This window comes from Typopeltis vanoorti, chromosome 1 (genome assembly GCF_054136105.1).
Source record: "Typopeltis vanoorti isolate ZY-2024b chromosome 1, IOZ_Tvanoo_1.0, whole genome shotgun sequence".
NCBI classification, from domain to species: Eukaryota; Metazoa; Arthropoda; class Arachnida; order Uropygi; family Thelyphonidae; genus Typopeltis; species Typopeltis vanoorti.
In genome coordinates, this window is record NC_143549.1 from 120,893,085 (window position 1) to 120,911,019 (window position 17,935).

Consider the following 17,935-nt stretch of genomic DNA (forward strand, 5'->3'; position numbering starts at 1 on the left):
ACCGCAGATATGAGAGTCCTGAGAAAGATTAGAGGCGTGAACAGATGGCATCAATGGCAATATCATATTAAAAATGAGGATATTAGGAAAGAACTTGACATTGTCAGCATCCAGGAATGCGTTAGCAGAGCTAATCTCAGATGGTATGGTCACTTAAATAGAATGGGAGAGGAAAGATTAGCAAAACAAGTGTTCTCTGCCAGGTTGGCAGGAAAACGACCCAGAGGAAGACCAAGATATAGGTGGATTGATACGGTACAAAGTGCCTTAGACGATAGAAATATAAGATCTGATAATGTTGGAGTCTTGACAAGTAACAGACTGATTTGGAGGAAAATTGTAGATAGGAAGTTAGTAATGATGTAATTTTTTTCATGTAGTACTGTCATATCCTGTACACCCCTTGAGGGTACATGGCAGGAATTTGATGATGATGATGATGATGATCAAGGATATCTTTTTCTCCAGTTTACATGCCACCTTTATCATCTCTAATTCCTTTTACAGCACTCTTTCCTCCATTTCTGAGCTTTTTCAACAACCTTCAGAATATCTTGCCACCTTCTTGATATTTATTTTCTATGTTCTTACCATAGTCTTCCCATGACTTTTGTTTAGCTAGTTTTACACAGTGTCTAGCTTTCTGACATTGGTCTCTGTATTCTCTAAGAGCACAAGCTGACTTATTTGCCAGGAACTTTTTATATGTTTTCTTCTTTTCTTTCACTGCCTCTTTAACGTCCAGTGTCCACCATGAAGTTCTGATTTTTCTATCCTTGCACACAACCTTGCAAACTTCACCACATATCTCTCTCTGGCTGAATCAATCAATGTTTTCTTCAGAATTTGTCACTGAATCTCCAAAGTTTGGTTCCTGTTCTCAAACTCTTTCATTTTTCTTTGAATAATGTTTGTGTATTTTAGGCTACAGTTCACATCTGAAAGTGCTCAACTTTTATTCACTTTAAAACTTTCTTACATGTTCTTCCCAGTCCATGTCGTGAGTAGAAATCCAAGAGGTATTTGCCATTATTATTAGCTTTGTGCTTTCCTCCAAATTTTCCCAAAATATTTTTGAATGTCTGACAATCATTTCCTACTCTGCTATTCGGATCCCAACAAGGACCAACTTTTCCAAGGACCAAGTATATATTGGAATGAAGAGATAGAATTTGGGAATAAGTGAAGTTGAGTTCTTGAGAGACAAATATCTCAGGCACTATGTAAAGGAGGGCACATGAGGACTGAGAGTTTTAGATATGATCACTTCATCAGAGGATGTGACTGTAAGTGCATTTCGCACTTCCCTCCAGCTGGTGAGAGTGATCATGAAGTGATTACCTGGGTTGTGACTAGCCATATGAAGACTTCTGTGAGGAAAGGATATATGTGGAATTACAAGGCTGGTGATTATGAAAAGCATTGAAGACAGCTTAATTTACTGTATATAAGCAGTCAGCTCACTGATCAGTTTTGCAAAGTTAGGCATAAATTCAAAAAACAATCTTCCAGTACATCAGACCATGCATTGGACGCCCAGCACAGAATATACTGGAAGAAGGCCACTAAAAAGTGCCACACTTTTGATAAAAGGTGTGGAAGTGCAGTTAATGTTAACTATATATAAACTTCATGATAAATTGGAAGTTTATTTTGCACTTGGTTAGACTATAATAAATTTAGTTTAATCCTTTACCCAAGTGTAAGCAAACAAAGTTTGCGCCTGAGAATATCTTCAGGACTGAGGTTAGCCAAGGGATATACCAAGGTGGTACATCCCTTGGCAACTCGTAGCAAAGGTAGATCAAGCTCTCATCACTCCTTGTCTCAGTATCTCTCATAATGCAATGCACATCTCCTTGCGGACATGTATACTGCTATGCATTAAGGGAAGGGCCACTACCCAGACCGGTTTCGATCTTTATTGAGGTCTCATCAGTGGGAGGCAGACCCAGAGTGGTGATACTAAGGCAGAAGCAATGGAGAGGTCATATTTACCTATATGAGTTGCCAACTGGTGTACCACATTATTATTAAATTACTCTGGATTTAGAGAAAGATGTTGGAAGTTTATTTTGCACTTGGTTTTGCACTAAATTTATTAAAATTTAGTTTAATCCTTTACCCAAGTGTAATTATGGGTGATTTCAATTATGGCAATATTGGAATTTGCGTTCTCCTTATTCCCTGATGCTATCAAGGGATAGCATCAGGGAATAAGGAGAATGAATTTCTTGAGTTTTAAGGGACAACAGTCTTAGGCAATATGAATTGGAGAGTTAGACAAAATCCAAGAAAGAAAACTGCGATGGTTTGGCCATGTGACCAGAATGGGAACAGAAAGACTACCATCTAAAGCCCTGAATACAAAGATGGAGGATAAAAGATCCAAAGGATGGCCCAAAATTAGATGGATAGACAAAATAAAAGAGGACCTGAAAACCAAATCACAACAAGCGACACCAAACTGGACAGAATTGTTCGGACTCTCTCTCTCAGGACAGACAAAAGTGGAAAGAGTTCATTTGGCCTCATCATCATCCACATAGATGATGAAAGAGAGAAGTAGAAGAAGAAGAATGGAGGGTTAAGAGTCTTAGATCTGGTTATATCGTCAGAAGATGTGAAAGTGAATGGAGAGTCTAATCTTTCCCTGGTTGGTGAGAGTGAAAATGAAACAATCACTTGGGTTGCAGTAAGTAATATGAAAACTTCTATAAAGAAAGGATATATATGGAACTACAAGGCTGATGATTATGAAAAGCTTAAGAGACAACTGGGAGCTACAGCATAGAAATCAAAGTTGAGTGGGAAGAAGACAGATGCCACTTAGGTATTGATAAAGAGCTATTTAACAGCAGCAAGGTCTGAGTATATGCCAAAGGTGAAAAAGGCTAAACAAAGTAGGAGTAAAATGGATGAATGAAGAGATTAAGTGTGAAATCTGGAAGAGATGGAGACAACACAAGATGAATACTGGTAATGATCAGTTGCATGAGAAGTACAAAGAGCAGGCCAGGAAGATTACTTGTTTGGTAAAGACAGCAAAAATACAGTATGAGAAGAAGAAATTAGCCAATCAAGCAAAGAAAATCCTAGTGAGTTCTTTTGATATGTGGCAAGTAGAAGAAAAAAACGACTATGGGAGATGAAGCTAGTTGGTGATGGTAGCAGATTGGGAACCAATGTGGAGGATAGATATACTTGAAGTATTCAATGATCAGTTTTTCAGTGTATTTCATCTTCATGAAGATAACATCATGAGAAGTTCAAGTGTAGAGGGTATGATGGAAGAGAGAATGATTGTGAATGAGCAGGAAGATATGAGGAGTTAAGTAAACCTTATGTTAATAAGACAATATGACTTCACAGTATGTTGCCATGTGTCTTGAGGGAATGCTCCATGGAATTAATGGCACCTTTGGCATACCTGTTTAACATGAGTCTTGCAACAGGACAAGTCCCAAAGGAATGGAAGGTTGGAAAATTTGTTCCACTTCACAAAAGGGGAGGGGGATAAGACTGACTCTACAAATTATAGGCAAGTCTGTATGTCTGTTGTTAAAGTGTTAGAGAAGTTGGTGAGGCCTAGGATTCAGAAGTGAGTTGATAATAGCAGTATGGGTTTGTTGGGGGGGGGGTCATATTTCAGCAATATGCTTACCTATTACAACAAAGTGACAAGTTCACTCGATAAAGGAGATGCATACATGTGGAGTACTTGGATTTTTCAAAAGCCTTTGATAAACTGCCACATTGCAAGCTAGTAGCTAAATTGAAAGAGATGGAATTAGATTACAGACTAGTGAGTTGGATAGCTGATTGGCTGTCAGATATATATCAGCAGGTTGTGCAGGAGGAGTGGTATTCAAAAGAAGATGGTCATTAGTATGATTGTCACAGGGATCTGTTGTGGGACCATTATTGCTTAACTTGTATGTTAATGACATCGAGACTGACTTAACTGCAGATGAGCAGCTGTTTGCCAATGATACAAAGTTGGGAAGAGTCATGAAAAGTATGAGGTAGGTTCCAAAAATTTCTGGCCTGACATACAAAATTTGCACCAATCTTAAAATGCAGTGCGTGACAAATAGCACCATCTATGGGGAGATTAGTACCAGTTCCAACTCTACCTGCACCATTCAGTTAGAGACACTCGTTTGACTAACACATGGCATGCTAAGTGGCTATAATGTTAAAAATTGAATGCTGCACTGTGATAACGTTTTTCACCAAAGAAGGGATTTCTCTGAGTGCTATCAAACAGCAATTGGATGGTGTTTATTGGGAAGCTTCATATTCCAGCATGAAGGAATGTGCTAAATAGTTTCGCCTAGGAAGAAAGAGTATCGAAAATGATCCTCGTGATGGTCAGCCTATGGAAGTGATGACTGAGGGAAATGTCTCTCTTGTTGAGAAAAAACTGCTCAATGACAGACGGCTGAAGCTCAAAGAAGTCTCAGTATGGTTGGGGCATTCTATAACAACTGTCTTTCGTATCATTCATGAGAAGTTTCACATGATGAAGGTCAATGCAAGGTGGGCACCCTGACTTCTCTCTTCAATTCAGAAGCAGCATTGTGTGACTTATTCCTGCACATTTTTAGAGCTTTGCCAAGGAAATCAGAGAAACGTGTAGGAATCCATTGTCACTGGGGATGAAACCATGGTCCTTTATTATGACTCTCTTTCCAAAAGGGAATCCATGGAGTGGCACAAACCAGGTGAAGCACTGCCAAGATAAGCCAAGGTCACTCAGTCCACCAAGAAGATCATGGCAACAATCTTTGGAGGATTGCAGGGGAATTCTCTTGATTGATTTCAAGGAAAGGAATACCACTGTTAACGCAGAATATTATGCTTCACTCCTGTATGAATGTGCAATGCCACAAAGGAGAAGAGACCAGGAACGTGTTCACCTGCTTCACAACAATGCTCCAGTACATACAGCTATTGTTGCAAAGGCTGCAGTGAAGGACTGTGTCTTCCAGGAGATTGAACGCCCACCCTACAGCTCAGATCTAGCACCCAGTGACTATTACATCTTCTCAAAACTGAAGAAAGACCTTTGAGGAAGAAAATTTTCAGATGACAATGAGGTGAAAGATGCAGACAAAAAGTACATGTTATTTTTTCAAGAGCGCAGAAATGTTAATTCAAAGATGTGAAAAGTGTGTTGAAGTAAATGGAGATTATGTTGAAAAGTGACACAGTTGTTTTCTTTCTATCACCTCTAAAAGTTAGGCAGGCCGGAAACTTATGGAATCACCCTCGTAGGGCATATGTTGTGGCCTTGCAGGAGGATCTGAATAGATTATGTAAGGCAAATGAGTGGAGGTATCAGTTTGATGTTGTAAAGTGCAAGGTATTAAAGTTTGGTAGGCAAGGTTTTGATGCAGAGTATACAATTAATGGAGAAATTTTTAAGGAGGTTGAGGAGATGAGAAATCTGGGAGTGATGGTGGACAGAGACTTGAAATTTAGGGGATCATATTGCAAAAATTGTAAAAACATTCCAAAGGATTATAGCAATAATGAGGAGGACACTGACATGCAGAAGCAAAGAGGTTATGGCTAACTTGCATAAGACTTTGATCAAGCCACATATGGACTATGATGCACAGATTTGGTTGCCTGGTTTTCAGGAGGATGTATTGGAGAGGATCCAGAAAATGTTTACTAAGTTAGTATGGGGTCAATGGACTGTCAGATATAAGGAGAGATTGAGGGAATGCAACTTGAACAGAAGAAGAAGAAGGGAGGGGGGGGATATGTGTCAGACATATTAGTTGGTGAGAGGTTGTTGCCAGATTAATGCAGAGATTTTTCACAGAGCAGAGGGAGGCAAGGGGGGGGTAGAACTAGGGTCCATCCTTGGAAGTTGTATATGGAGAGTATGAGCAGAGGAGTGATTGGTGAGTGGAATGCATTGCCTGAAAGTGTGGTGAATGTGGAAACTTTGAATGTGTTTAAGACATGTTCAATGATCTTTTTGCATGAAAGGAACTCATCATAGATCTCTTATGATGAGTCTTTTGAGCCTATGGAGGTCAGATGTCATAATAACAATAATAATATATATATAAGCCAGTGTCCCATTGCTGGCTTTACAAGTGAAGGTTAGTTAACTGGTTTGATACAGAGATGGCAATGCTCTCTCTCTCTCTCTCTCTCTGGAAACCTGGGTTTTATTCCATAAAACAGGCAAACCAGCCAGAAGAATACATACACAACAGGTGCTTAAGCTGTAATTCAAAACAAATCATTGGATAGAATTCTTGGGGTGGAATACTGTAAATGTGCCATTAGACATCATGGGTTCTCACGAAAACAATGGAAACATCAACATTTATAATTTCAGCTTTGAAAGCTATGAGCATGAGATGCCAAGGCCTAAGGTAGTGTGTAACATTGAGTTCCTTACAGTAAAATATAGTATTTGTTGTATTTTATTTTATAGTATTGTATAGTAATTTTCAAAATAATTTGAAGAAAAAAAATCTCTCTCTCTCTCTCTCTCTCTCTCTCTCTCTCTCTATATATATATATATATATATATATATATTTGGCATAACTGAGCCAGAATTGGTTCTAGTACAAGTATTTGTGATAATAGCTATTTACCTGTAATGATAGCTATTTTTTTATTAAGCAGCCTCAATCCTTTCTGATTGATTACAATATATGGGTAAAGATATAGCAACTGACAGCTTTTCATGAGAAATTTTTGAGCATATAATTGTGTTATATTAATGCACTATAATTATTGTTTATTTCCCAAATATTCATTGAACCAATGTTTATGGTTAAATAAATTCACTGTTATTAAAAAAGTGAAAAATGTGAAGTTCACTTACGTAACACTTACATTTCTCACAGAAACTCCCTCTTGTTTCTGATGGGCAATGACAGAAGTAGGGTTTGGTGCAGATGCCCCCATTTTTGCATGGTGGATCACATTTTGCTATATATATAAATGATTACTGATTATTCTTTTTAGTCTGATGTGCTGTGCCATTTTTAAGCTTGAATTTATTTAGGCTATTATAAATAATTTCAATTTTGCATTTATGTTTGATATGTTTATTTTTTATTTTTTATTAAGAGTGGATTACTGATATTATTAATTAATATTTGATATTCCCATGTTCTGCATAATGAAAATCACACAATTAGAACAGAATATACCATATAAATAGGGAATAAGCATTTAAATAACTGGTCAGTCAAAGCACTTTTACCTGATCATACAGTTCAGATAAAAACAACGATGATTAATTTTCATGAACTAACAAATGAAAAGTTATAGAGAAAAAATACAGGGTGATTCACATAGAACCAAACCAAAAGTTTTCATTCTACATCGTAGACAAACTAATGGAAACTGATCATGAATGGCTGGATACCAAGCATTTGGTAATTCATAAGTGCTTCAAGCCCAATCCATGCTGCTGCCATTTCTGATCTATAACAGATTTTTTGGTTCAGTTCTATATGAATCACTCTGTACAAATATACTGTGTGTGTGTGTGTGCACACATTTCAATAACATTTCAATTATTGTCACCAATTACTGATCTCTCTCTAAACTAGTGATGGCTATTTTGACATCCTACTCTCACTTGTGCTGGGTCAAGTTCCAAAGGAATGGAAGAAGGGCAAGATGGTGCAGCTTCATAAGGGAGGTGATAAAACTCAGGCATTAAATTATAGGCCTACCTTCATGTCAGGTGTTGTGGTTAAGTTGTTGGAGAAGCTGGTGAGAACTAGGATCCAGAAGTGGGTTGACAATAATGGCATTATCTTTGATGGACAGCATGGATTTGCTACGAGGAGGTCATTTTAGTAATCTACTTACTTATTACAATAAGATGATGGCTTCCTTGTACAGAGGAGATAGATGCATAATAGTATACTTAAATTTCGCAAAGACTTTGATAGATTACCACATGATAAGTTGATAGTCAAACTAGAGTGAATGGGGGTTGGATATTAGATTAGAGAATGGCTATCTGATAGGTATCAGCAAGTTGTGTATGGGGTAGCAATATCCAGGAAATCGAAAGTCACTAGCCTCAAGGGTCTGTTTTAGGGCCATTGTTGTTTAACCTGTATGTTAATGATATTGATGAAGATTTGGATGGGGATATTCATTTGTTTGAAGATGATGCAAAGTTGGGACAAACTATGTAGAGATGTTGTAGCCTTACAAAAATACTTGAATAAATTGAGTGGATGGGCACAGAAATAGGGGATGTTAGTTCAACGTTGCAAAATGTAAAGTTTTAAAATTTGGGAAACAAAGATGGGATGTAGAATTTATTCTTGGTGGGAATATACTGTTGGAGGTTGAAGAAATAAGGGATCTTGGGGTGATAGTGGATAAGGATCTGAAATTTAGGGGACACATTGCCAAAATTGTGAGGACAACACAAAGAATTCTGGGAATGATTCTTATTCCATTGTACAGGGTGTCCCAAAATTCACGCAAGAAGTAATTTTGATAGAAAACATAGGTTTTTAATTAAAAATTGTAATTTCTTATTGATTCATAAAGTATACAGTATAGGGTTATGCATGGAATAGCATATCGGGTAAATGGCCTCCACGGCTTTGCTGGCACATATGCACTCTTTTGTTGAAATTTTCCATGACCGTTTTGCATAAATGTGGCTGAATTTCGTTGATACAGCTCTCAATTTCTTCCTTTAAGGCATGGGTGGTCATGGGCTTGTTGGCATAAACTTTAGACTTCAAAAAACCCCAAAGAAAAAATTCCAACAGCGTTAAGTCACATGATCTGGGCGGCCAATTCTGATCACCAAAACGGGAAATTACACGACCAGGAAATGACTCATGCAGTAATTGAATTGTTTCTTGGGCTGTATGGCATATGGCACCGTCTTGTTGAAACCACATGTTGTCCACATCCATATCTAGCAATTTAGGCACAAAAAACTGGATTATCATGTCGCCATAGCGAGCACCATTAACTGTTATTGCCTTACCAGCCACATTTTCGAAGAAGAATGGACCGATGATGCCTCCAGCCCAAAATCCGCACCAAACAGTGACACGTTGTGGATGCATTTGTTTCTCAACAATCACTTGTGGATTTTCTGAACCCCAAATGCGACAATTTTGTCGATTAACGAAGCCATCAAAATGAAAATGAGCCTCATCGCTGAAGATGAATTTGTTCAAAAAATAAGCATCCACTTGTTGTTGTTCCATAATCCATTCAACGAACTCTCTTCGCTGTGTGTGGTCAGTAGGCTTCAGTTCTTGAGTCAATTGAACTTTGTAAGCATAAAGATGCAAATCTTTTGTGAGAATACGCTGTAGAGAGCTTCTCGAAATGCCCAATTCAAGACCACGGTGCCCAATTGATGTTCCTGGACTCTCAGCAATACTCTCACGAACTGCTTCGATGTTTTCTGTTGAACGACTTGTTGAAGGACGGCCAGAGTGTATAAGATCACTAATTGATCCAGTTTCCTTGAAGTTTTTAATTAATCTTTTCACAGTTGATGAAGTTAAATCACTATTCCGAATATATTTTGTACGAAAATTGCAAACTGTAGCTGCGAAACCTTCATTATTTTTAAAATATTGCTCAACAATGAAAATGCGTTGTTCTTTCGTGTAGCGCTCCATTTTTAATAACTCTGAACTGTCAGCTGTCACGCTGTCTTTTTTTTCTCGTTGGCAACACTTTACCGCACAAATGCCGCTAAATTTAAATCTTGCATGAATTTTGGGACACCCTGTATAAGGCTTTGATTAGGCCACACATGGACTTCTGTGAATAGATTTGTTCACGGTTTTCAAAAGGACAAAGAGATGTTGGAAAGGGTCCAGAGGTGACTTACTAAGGTAGTTTCTGATTTCTGAATCAAATATGAGGACAGGTTGAGAAGATGCAATTTACAGAGTCTAGTGGATAGGAGGCAGAGGGGTGATAGGATAGAGATCTACAAGTTAGTAAAGCGTAGTTATGAGATCAATGCTGGACAGGGTTTTATAGCAAATGGTGGGAGATCAGGGGAGAATGAGAAAGATCAATGTTGGACCTGGAAGATGTATAAGGAGGGTGTGAGCTGGGGAGTAAGAAGCAGGTTTTTTGCATGCAGAGTTGTGAATAATTGGAATGCCTTGCCTGAGAGTGTGGTGTCTGCAGAGAATTTGAGTGTGTTTAAGGCAAGGTATGATGAGCTCTGTGTGTGTATGACAAAAGGACCTCTTAGATGAGTCTTTGTCTCCATGGGATCTTGGGATAATAATAATAATGATAAGGATCATGGAAGGCAAGATATCTGCAAGATACATGATAGGGTATTGAGATCTCTAACTGACTTAATATTCAAGTTGATCTTGTTGACAGAACTGCTTCAAGTCTGTAACATGGTAAGTGTAAGAATAAGTGTTAAATAGGTGGCATTACAGACAAAGCAACTAATTTTTTTTCCCCTCTGTCTTTGTTAGTTTCATGAAAATAAGTCATCGGTATTCTTGCTGAGACCAGTATATTATGTCTGTTAATTGTATGTGTTCTCAAGCTAGTTCATTTTTTTATACAAAGAAAAAACCTGTCACCTCCATATAAGAACATCTAATTCACCTTCAGCTGGATAGCCCTTATAAGGTTCTTCTATTTCCTAGATAGGATTTAAAAACATTATGTCATCCTCCTAACTATGCTACAGAGGAGTGTGGTGACAAGAAAAAATGTATTTAGTAGTTTCAGAGGAGGTATCCAAAACAAGTAGTTTTTTTTTAATAGTTAACATATGGTGTTTCACAATCATGTGACATAACCGTTGCTGATTATTTTTTATTTAACGTATTTATTTAAAAGATACTTTTACTGCTTTTAAGCTGTACATCTTTCATTTTTTTTATTCTTGACTTTATGCTTCAATACTGTAGATCAGGGGTTCTCAACCTTTTCCAGTGGCGTACCACTATATTTAATTCAAGATATTAGATGTATCAGTAAGGCAGTGGCTCACATACCACCAGTGGTATGCGTACCACAGGTTGAGAATCCCTGATGTAGATAATTCTGTTGGTATGTTCATCTGCAATTTTCTGAATTTTAAATATGTGTACATATTTACTTACCTCAAAGCAAGGTCAATTCAAAAGTCTTGATTCTAGTAGGTAGCAATGACCTAAAAGTTGCAGAAGCAGCAAGAGATTAGCAGAGCTGAGAAGAGAAAGAAGCAGGTGGTCCGAAAAAATTATGTTTGGAGTACATAATTACTCAATGATCAAAGTACACAAGTACTCAATGATCAGGGGAGTACTTAATGAAAGTGTAACAAAATCATATTTCCCCGGCACAAATTAATGATATTAGTCATGCCATCTGGATGCAGAAAGGTAAGATGCTAATGATCTGAGAGGCAAGAAATATCTATTAGGGAGGATGTAAAAGACTTGTTAGACGAAGCAAAAATTAAGAGTGAGAAGGTGAACGTTGTAAGTCTCCTGCCACACTATGATAGAGGAGAACTGAGGAGGAGGGCACTGATAGCCAATGAATCAATTCATAGGTTGTGCACAAAAAATGATGAATATTTGTGGATCTGTAGTCTGTGTTTGATGGAAAGAAGGATTTGTATAATGTTGATGGATTGCATCTAAATGGTTTTGGTGTTAGGTGTCTAGAGAGCTTTGTTTACCGAGCATGCTGAAGTCAAATTCAGGAAAACTTAACCAATTAGGATGGAAGTAGTGTGTGTGTGTGTGTGTGTGTGAGTGAGTGAAGGCACCCATGAGGTGGGTGAGAATGATCAAGTGTAGAATCTAGTCTTTCAAGCAAATATATTAAATAAGGTAGTCACTTCAGTGAGTAAGGGTGAGTGGGGTCCTAAAGGAATGCTGCTGTTTCTATATACTAATGCCAGAATTATATGGAACCAGAGGGAAGAGTTTTGGCATTGGTTAGTGCAACCTCATCAAAAGTATTAGTCATTAATGAGACAAGGCTAACAGCAAAGTTAGCCTTGTCTCCTTAATGATGATGGAGGATGAATTGCAGCCAAAAAGAACAGGAGATAGGTGGGAAGGTGGGTGGTCATGAAGCTGTCTGGTGTGAGATTAAGACTAGTAAGACAAAATATACAGCTGGTTGTTGCTAAAGGTCAGGGAGTACCACAGATGATCTTGAAGACATGCATTGCCAAATTATGACAATGGGTAAAGGTCGAGTAATTATTATTATGGGGTGGGGGGACTTCAACTATGGAGATATAGAGTGGAAGGAAGAAATATCACATGGCAGAAAAGAAATGAAATTTATACACCTACTGAGAAATAATTACTTGAGGCAGCAAGTGAGGGAGGGGACCAGGGATGTGAAAGTATTGGGTCTGTCATAGGATCGGAAGAGCTAACCATAACCAAGGTGACCACATTGCCTTCGATTGGTGAAAGTAAACATGTGGTCTTGACTTAGGAGATTATACAAGAGAATATTTTATCAATAAGGGGTATATGTGGAACTACAAGGCAGGTGATTATGATATGCTTAGGAAGAAGTTTAAATCTGTGCCATAGCATAAAACTGTTAGTAGTCCATGGGAGGTAGTTAAGGGTCATCTAGAGGAAGCAATGTTAAATTGTATACCTAAAGTAAGGAGGGTTAATAGGAGTTAGATGGATGAGTAATATCATTAAGTACAACTTACAGAAGAAAAATTCTGCGGTGGATATACAGGGTGGGCCAAAAGTCATGAAGGGGTCTGAAGTTTGCAGGCAGACTGCACTCAGGAATGAAGCCACAGTTGAGCATGTAAGGGAGAATGTTGCAGAAGACCAGAGCATATCAACTCGAAGGCAGTCTGGACAGGTTGGAGTCAGTCTCTTGGACTTCACTCCGGCGTATTCTGAAAACCTTGAACCTGTTTCCATAAAAAATCCAGTTTGTGCAACAGCCGAAGCCACCAGATTATGCCCACAGATTTCAATATGCAGTCAGATTTCAAGAATTAGCAAGGAGAGATCCCAAATTTATCCACAAGCTGATAATGTCAGATAAAGAATATTTTCATATGAATGGCTTCACTAACAAACAAAACTGCAAGATTTGGGGTTCGGAAAATCCTAGGGCAATTCACCAAAGGGAATTGCACTTCCTTAAGTGTATGGTCTGGTATGGGGTGATGTTGGAAGAAGTGATTGGACCTTACTTTTTCTTACTTTACTTTACTTTTTCGAAGACCACATTGGGAACCATGTCAATGTTACAGGAGATGAATATCAGTCTATGATCAAAAATTTCTTGCTCCCAGCAGTTCAAGATAAACATGACATGTGGTTCCAAAAGGATGGAGGACAGCTCATGCAGCAAGGGCCACAATCCAACTTCTGAGGCAAATTTTTGAGGGAAGAATAAATTCCTGCAGTTGCGACATAAGCTGGCCATCACATTCTCCAGATCTGATGACTCCTGATTTCTTCCTATGGGGCTATCTCAAAGAAAACGTTTATGCTAACAAGCCTCACACACACTTCTACAGCTGAAGAACAATATTTGGGCTGAAATCAGTGCACTGGAACTTGAAACACTAAGAGGTGTCATGAAAAACACCTAAGAAAGAGCAAGTTTGTACAAAGCAGAAAATGGATGCCAGTCACGAGATTTGGTTTTTCACATCTAGTGTAAATTTATTTCCTATATATACTGCATATGGTGCTATGGTATTGTACATTTAAAACAAAAAATAAAGGAGTTATTAAATATTGAAATTCCTTTGTGACTTTTGTCCACCCTGTATAAAGAGAAAGGTGACCAGCATGGCAAAGAAGGCAGAGTCAGATTATGAGAAGAATCTAGCCAAGCAGGCCAATGGAAATCCCAAAGCATTCTTTGGTTATGTGGCAAGTAAGAGGAAGAATGACTATGAAAGATTAACCTTAATGAGTGATGATGATGGTCATGAGATGACAGAAGCAGATAAAACAGTTGAATTACTGAGTGACTACTGTGCAAGAGTATATCATCCTAGTGAGGTTACTGCTTTAATATATGTGACAGACACTCATGCGGGAACAGAGGTGGATGAATTGGAGGATCTTAGGATATTGCAGAATCTCAATATAAATATATCTGTGGAATTAGATGGGATATCAGCTCAGGTTTTAAGAGAATGTGCAAGGGAACTGATGGAACTCTGGTAGAGTTCCAAGGGATTAAAAAGAGGGCAAAATAATTCCCTTGCATAAGGGAGGGTCTAAGACGGCAGTAGCAAATTATAGACCAATTAGTATCTCAGGCATGTGGTAAAAGTACTAGAAAAATTGGTCAAAAAAAGAATTCAAGAATAGGTGGATAAAAATATGTTACTGTATGAGGGGCAACATGGCTTTGTGAAGGATTGGTCAGCCTTAGTAATTTACTAACTTTTTTTATAATAGACTAACAGCAGAGTTGGATAAAGGAAATGGTACACGATGATTCTGCTAGATTTTGCAAAAGCATTTAACCAAATACTACATGGAACTATGTTACGCAAATTAGAACAAATGGGGATGGATATGACACTGGTTAAGTGGATAAGGAGGGTGGCTGCTGGACAGATATCAAAAAGTGGCACATGGAGGGGCAGAATCAAGGCAAAAACACGTGACTAGTGGTGCCACAAGGTTCAGTGCTGAGATCATTGCTGTTTAATTTGTACATAAATGATATAGGAAATAATCTGAACAGAAACATTCAGCTGTTTGCTGATAATATGAAAGTAGGTAGAGTAATAGTTAATCAAAGTGATGTGGAGAACTTGCAGGACGATTTAAATAGGCTGTTAGTATGGGCAAAAGATAATGGGTATCAGTTTAATGTGGAGAAATGTAAAATTATGAATTTTGGTATAAACAGGTTACAAGTTGTGTATCACATTGGTGGCACTGTATTCCAGGAAATAGATGAAGCTAGAGATTTAGGAGTGGTCATAGACAAAGTTTAGAGGACATATTACTAAAGTTGCTAAGGCAGCCCCATAAGATTATTTGGTTATTGAAGAACACATTAACAAGTAGAGATAAGGAAGTTGTTATACCTCTTTATAAGGCCTTGATACATCCACATCTGAATTACTGTGCTCAAGTCTGGTGTCCTGGGTTTCTTGGGAATGAGGAAGTGATGGAGAGGATTCAGAGGTGAGTGGTTGGTGGAAGGTTCCCTATGAAGATAGATTTACAGTGTGTGGATTGCAGAAGTTGGTTGATAGGAGATAAAGAGGGAATGTGATAGAAACATTTAAGTTGCTTAAAGGTTTTATAGGACAGGTGTAGGGGAAATGTTTCAGCACTTGGCTAGAAAGGACCAGAAAAAGGTGTCATCCCCGGAAGTTGAATAAAGATGTGGTTAGTAGGGGGAGGGTGAGGACTAGATTTTTTGCTTGGAGAGTTGTGAATGAGTGGAATGGGTTGCCACTGTCAGTTGTGAGGACTTTGTCTTTAATGGGTTCAAGGAGAGGAATGATAGATTGGGTGGATAGTTTGGGTCTCCCCCACAATGAGTCTTCAGACTCCATGTAGGCACCCATAATAATAATAATAATAATAATAATTTGAGGAATTATTCTTTATATGGACTTTTTCAACTGAAGGTGAGTAAGCTGATTTCACACAGAAGTGTAGGTTTTCTAATCCTGGAAACACAGGTTTATCATCCTGAAGAAAGGCAAATATTGGATGAATGCATTGAAATTAACACACAACATACTATTAATATGGCAAAAGATGATATTAGATGATGTAGTGTACTGTTGGGTAGTAAATATCATCCACTATCCATAGTAAATCTATGGATAGTGGATGATAGAGAATATTAGGAGAAAGTTGGTAACATGCTGCAGATGATGTAGTGTATTAGTGGAAAGTAGATGGTATGATGTTGATGGTGTACTGTGTAGATAGGAAATTAAAGCACATAGACAGGGTTAGATAGCGAAGAATATCCTCGTATGAGTCTTTGGACTCCAAGGGGGGGGGGGATGTCACAGTAATCTTCACTAAATAATTTACTTAAATAGCTAAAATGTGTCACCTGTTTTATAGGTTTGTAACCATGAATGCAGTTGATGTGCTCTGTTTTCAGAATTCTAATCTTCTTCACTGTTGAATTTCATAGCAAATGTCCCATATGTATGCTCATATGCTTCCCACCATACCAGCCTGATTTATTTTCTTATTTATTTCCATATTAAATTAGTTATCCCCATTACATATTATATTTAAATAACTATGTATAACCTACTCCAGTGTTTCCCAAACTGCATTCCATAGAACAGTAGTGTTTTGTGAGATGTGAACCAAGTTCCATGAAAAATTGGAATTAATAACTTTAAGAAAAAATAATATATATATATATAAATTTTGTATATTTGTACTGCACACCACTTTTGTATCATAAAATTGTTAAGATTTTTTTTCCAGTTATTAATATACTGGCAGAGACTAACAATCAAATAGTCCAAGAAAAACGCTTTATTTTGGCAGAATTTGCATAGAGAAATATGCAAAGAGGTAATGGCATCTACAAGAAAGTACCAATGTAGTGATCTAGCATGACCTTTATGCAATTTAATCTGGAGTACACAGGTTGAGGGGGGGGTGACAAACTGATATCATGCATTATTCGGGTGGACGAAAGAAAGCAGTCTTCCACTGACACATTCTTCATGTTTACAGGCTGGTAGTGTGAAGAATATAAGTGTTCCATAAATGTATTGTGAGATGAAAAGTGTTCTGTGACTAAAAAAGTTTGAAAAATGCTGATTTACTCTATGGCTATAGCTCTGTTACTGAGAATGCAGTTGATGAGCTCTCTTTTCAGTTTTATTTTTTTATCACTGATTTTTATATTAAATTTGCCAAGGCAATTATTTTATTTTGCAAAAGATGTTTCTAGACTTGCAGAGATTTATTTAAAGAGAATAATGCCATATGTCTAGAGTAAAGCTTAATACCTCTGATTTGAATGTCCGGTTTAATAATACATTTTCTTTAATGTGATCCATATACATTAAAATAATACTAAAGTATATACAACATTATTATTATTATTATTATTATTATTATTATTATTATTATTATTATGTGGCACCTCCAGGGAGTCGAAAGACTCATTGAGGGAGGGCACCTACTCTACAACTCTCTGTCTCCACCAACTATAACTAACTGTAACTATAACCAACTATAACCACTCAATCCACCAACTATAACTAACTGCAACTACACCAACACCATCTACTGCCTATCACCACTAGTATTTTCACTGACAATCACAAACATCCATGCACATGGTGGGATTCGAACCCACAGCCTTTATGGCTGGAGAGCAGATACTCTGACCACTCGGCCAACCAGATCGGCTGGCACCCTTGATTTAACACAAATTTAATATAAAAATCAGTGATAAAAGAATAAAACTGAAAAGAGAGCTCATGATTGAATTCTTTGTAACAAAGCCATAGCCATAGAGTAGATCAGCATTTTCCAAACTTTTTTAGTCACAGAACACTTTTCATTTCACAATATATTTATGGAACACTTATATTCTCCCCACTACCAGCCTGTAAACATGAAGAATGTGTCAGTGGAAGATTACTTTGTTTTGTGATCTGGCACCCTTGATTTAACATCAACCATATCTTTCTGCAGCTATCCCTGTATGCTAATAAAGAAACAGACTAACCTACTTCATTGGTAGGAGGTTAGTTTGCACAGTGATCATTTTGCATTCATTATTATATGCATCATCAGAGCACAACACACTTGTACACGGGACAGTGAGTGAGTGAAAATTCATAAAAGTGCACTGAATTATGTACACTGCTGAAATATAATTTATGGCAATATGTGCTATCTATCATAAGCATACTGGCCAATCCACACAAATTCTTGCCACTACCCAATACAA

The 17,935-nt window shown here is 37.6% G+C and overlaps 1 protein-coding gene across 4 annotated transcripts in view; it reads right to left on the minus strand.

Annotated features, from left to right (window-relative positions):
* The window catches only part of LOC150110364 (uncharacterized), a 192,322-nt gene that overhangs the window by 46,019 nt on the left and 128,368 nt on the right, over positions 1-17,935 (minus strand). For 2 of the 4 annotated variants that reach the window (XM_090393257.1, XM_090393278.1), the window contains exon 11: positions 6,872-6,967. The exons of 1 other annotated variant lie outside the window; for it this stretch is intronic. In XM_090393257.1, coding sequence (XP_090249383.1) covers positions 6,872-6,967 — 96 coding nt within the window. Of the gene's footprint in view, positions 1-6,860; positions 6,968-17,935 lie in introns of all 4 variants that reach the window. One more of the 4 variants, XR_016548367.1, reaches the window with a different exon arrangement.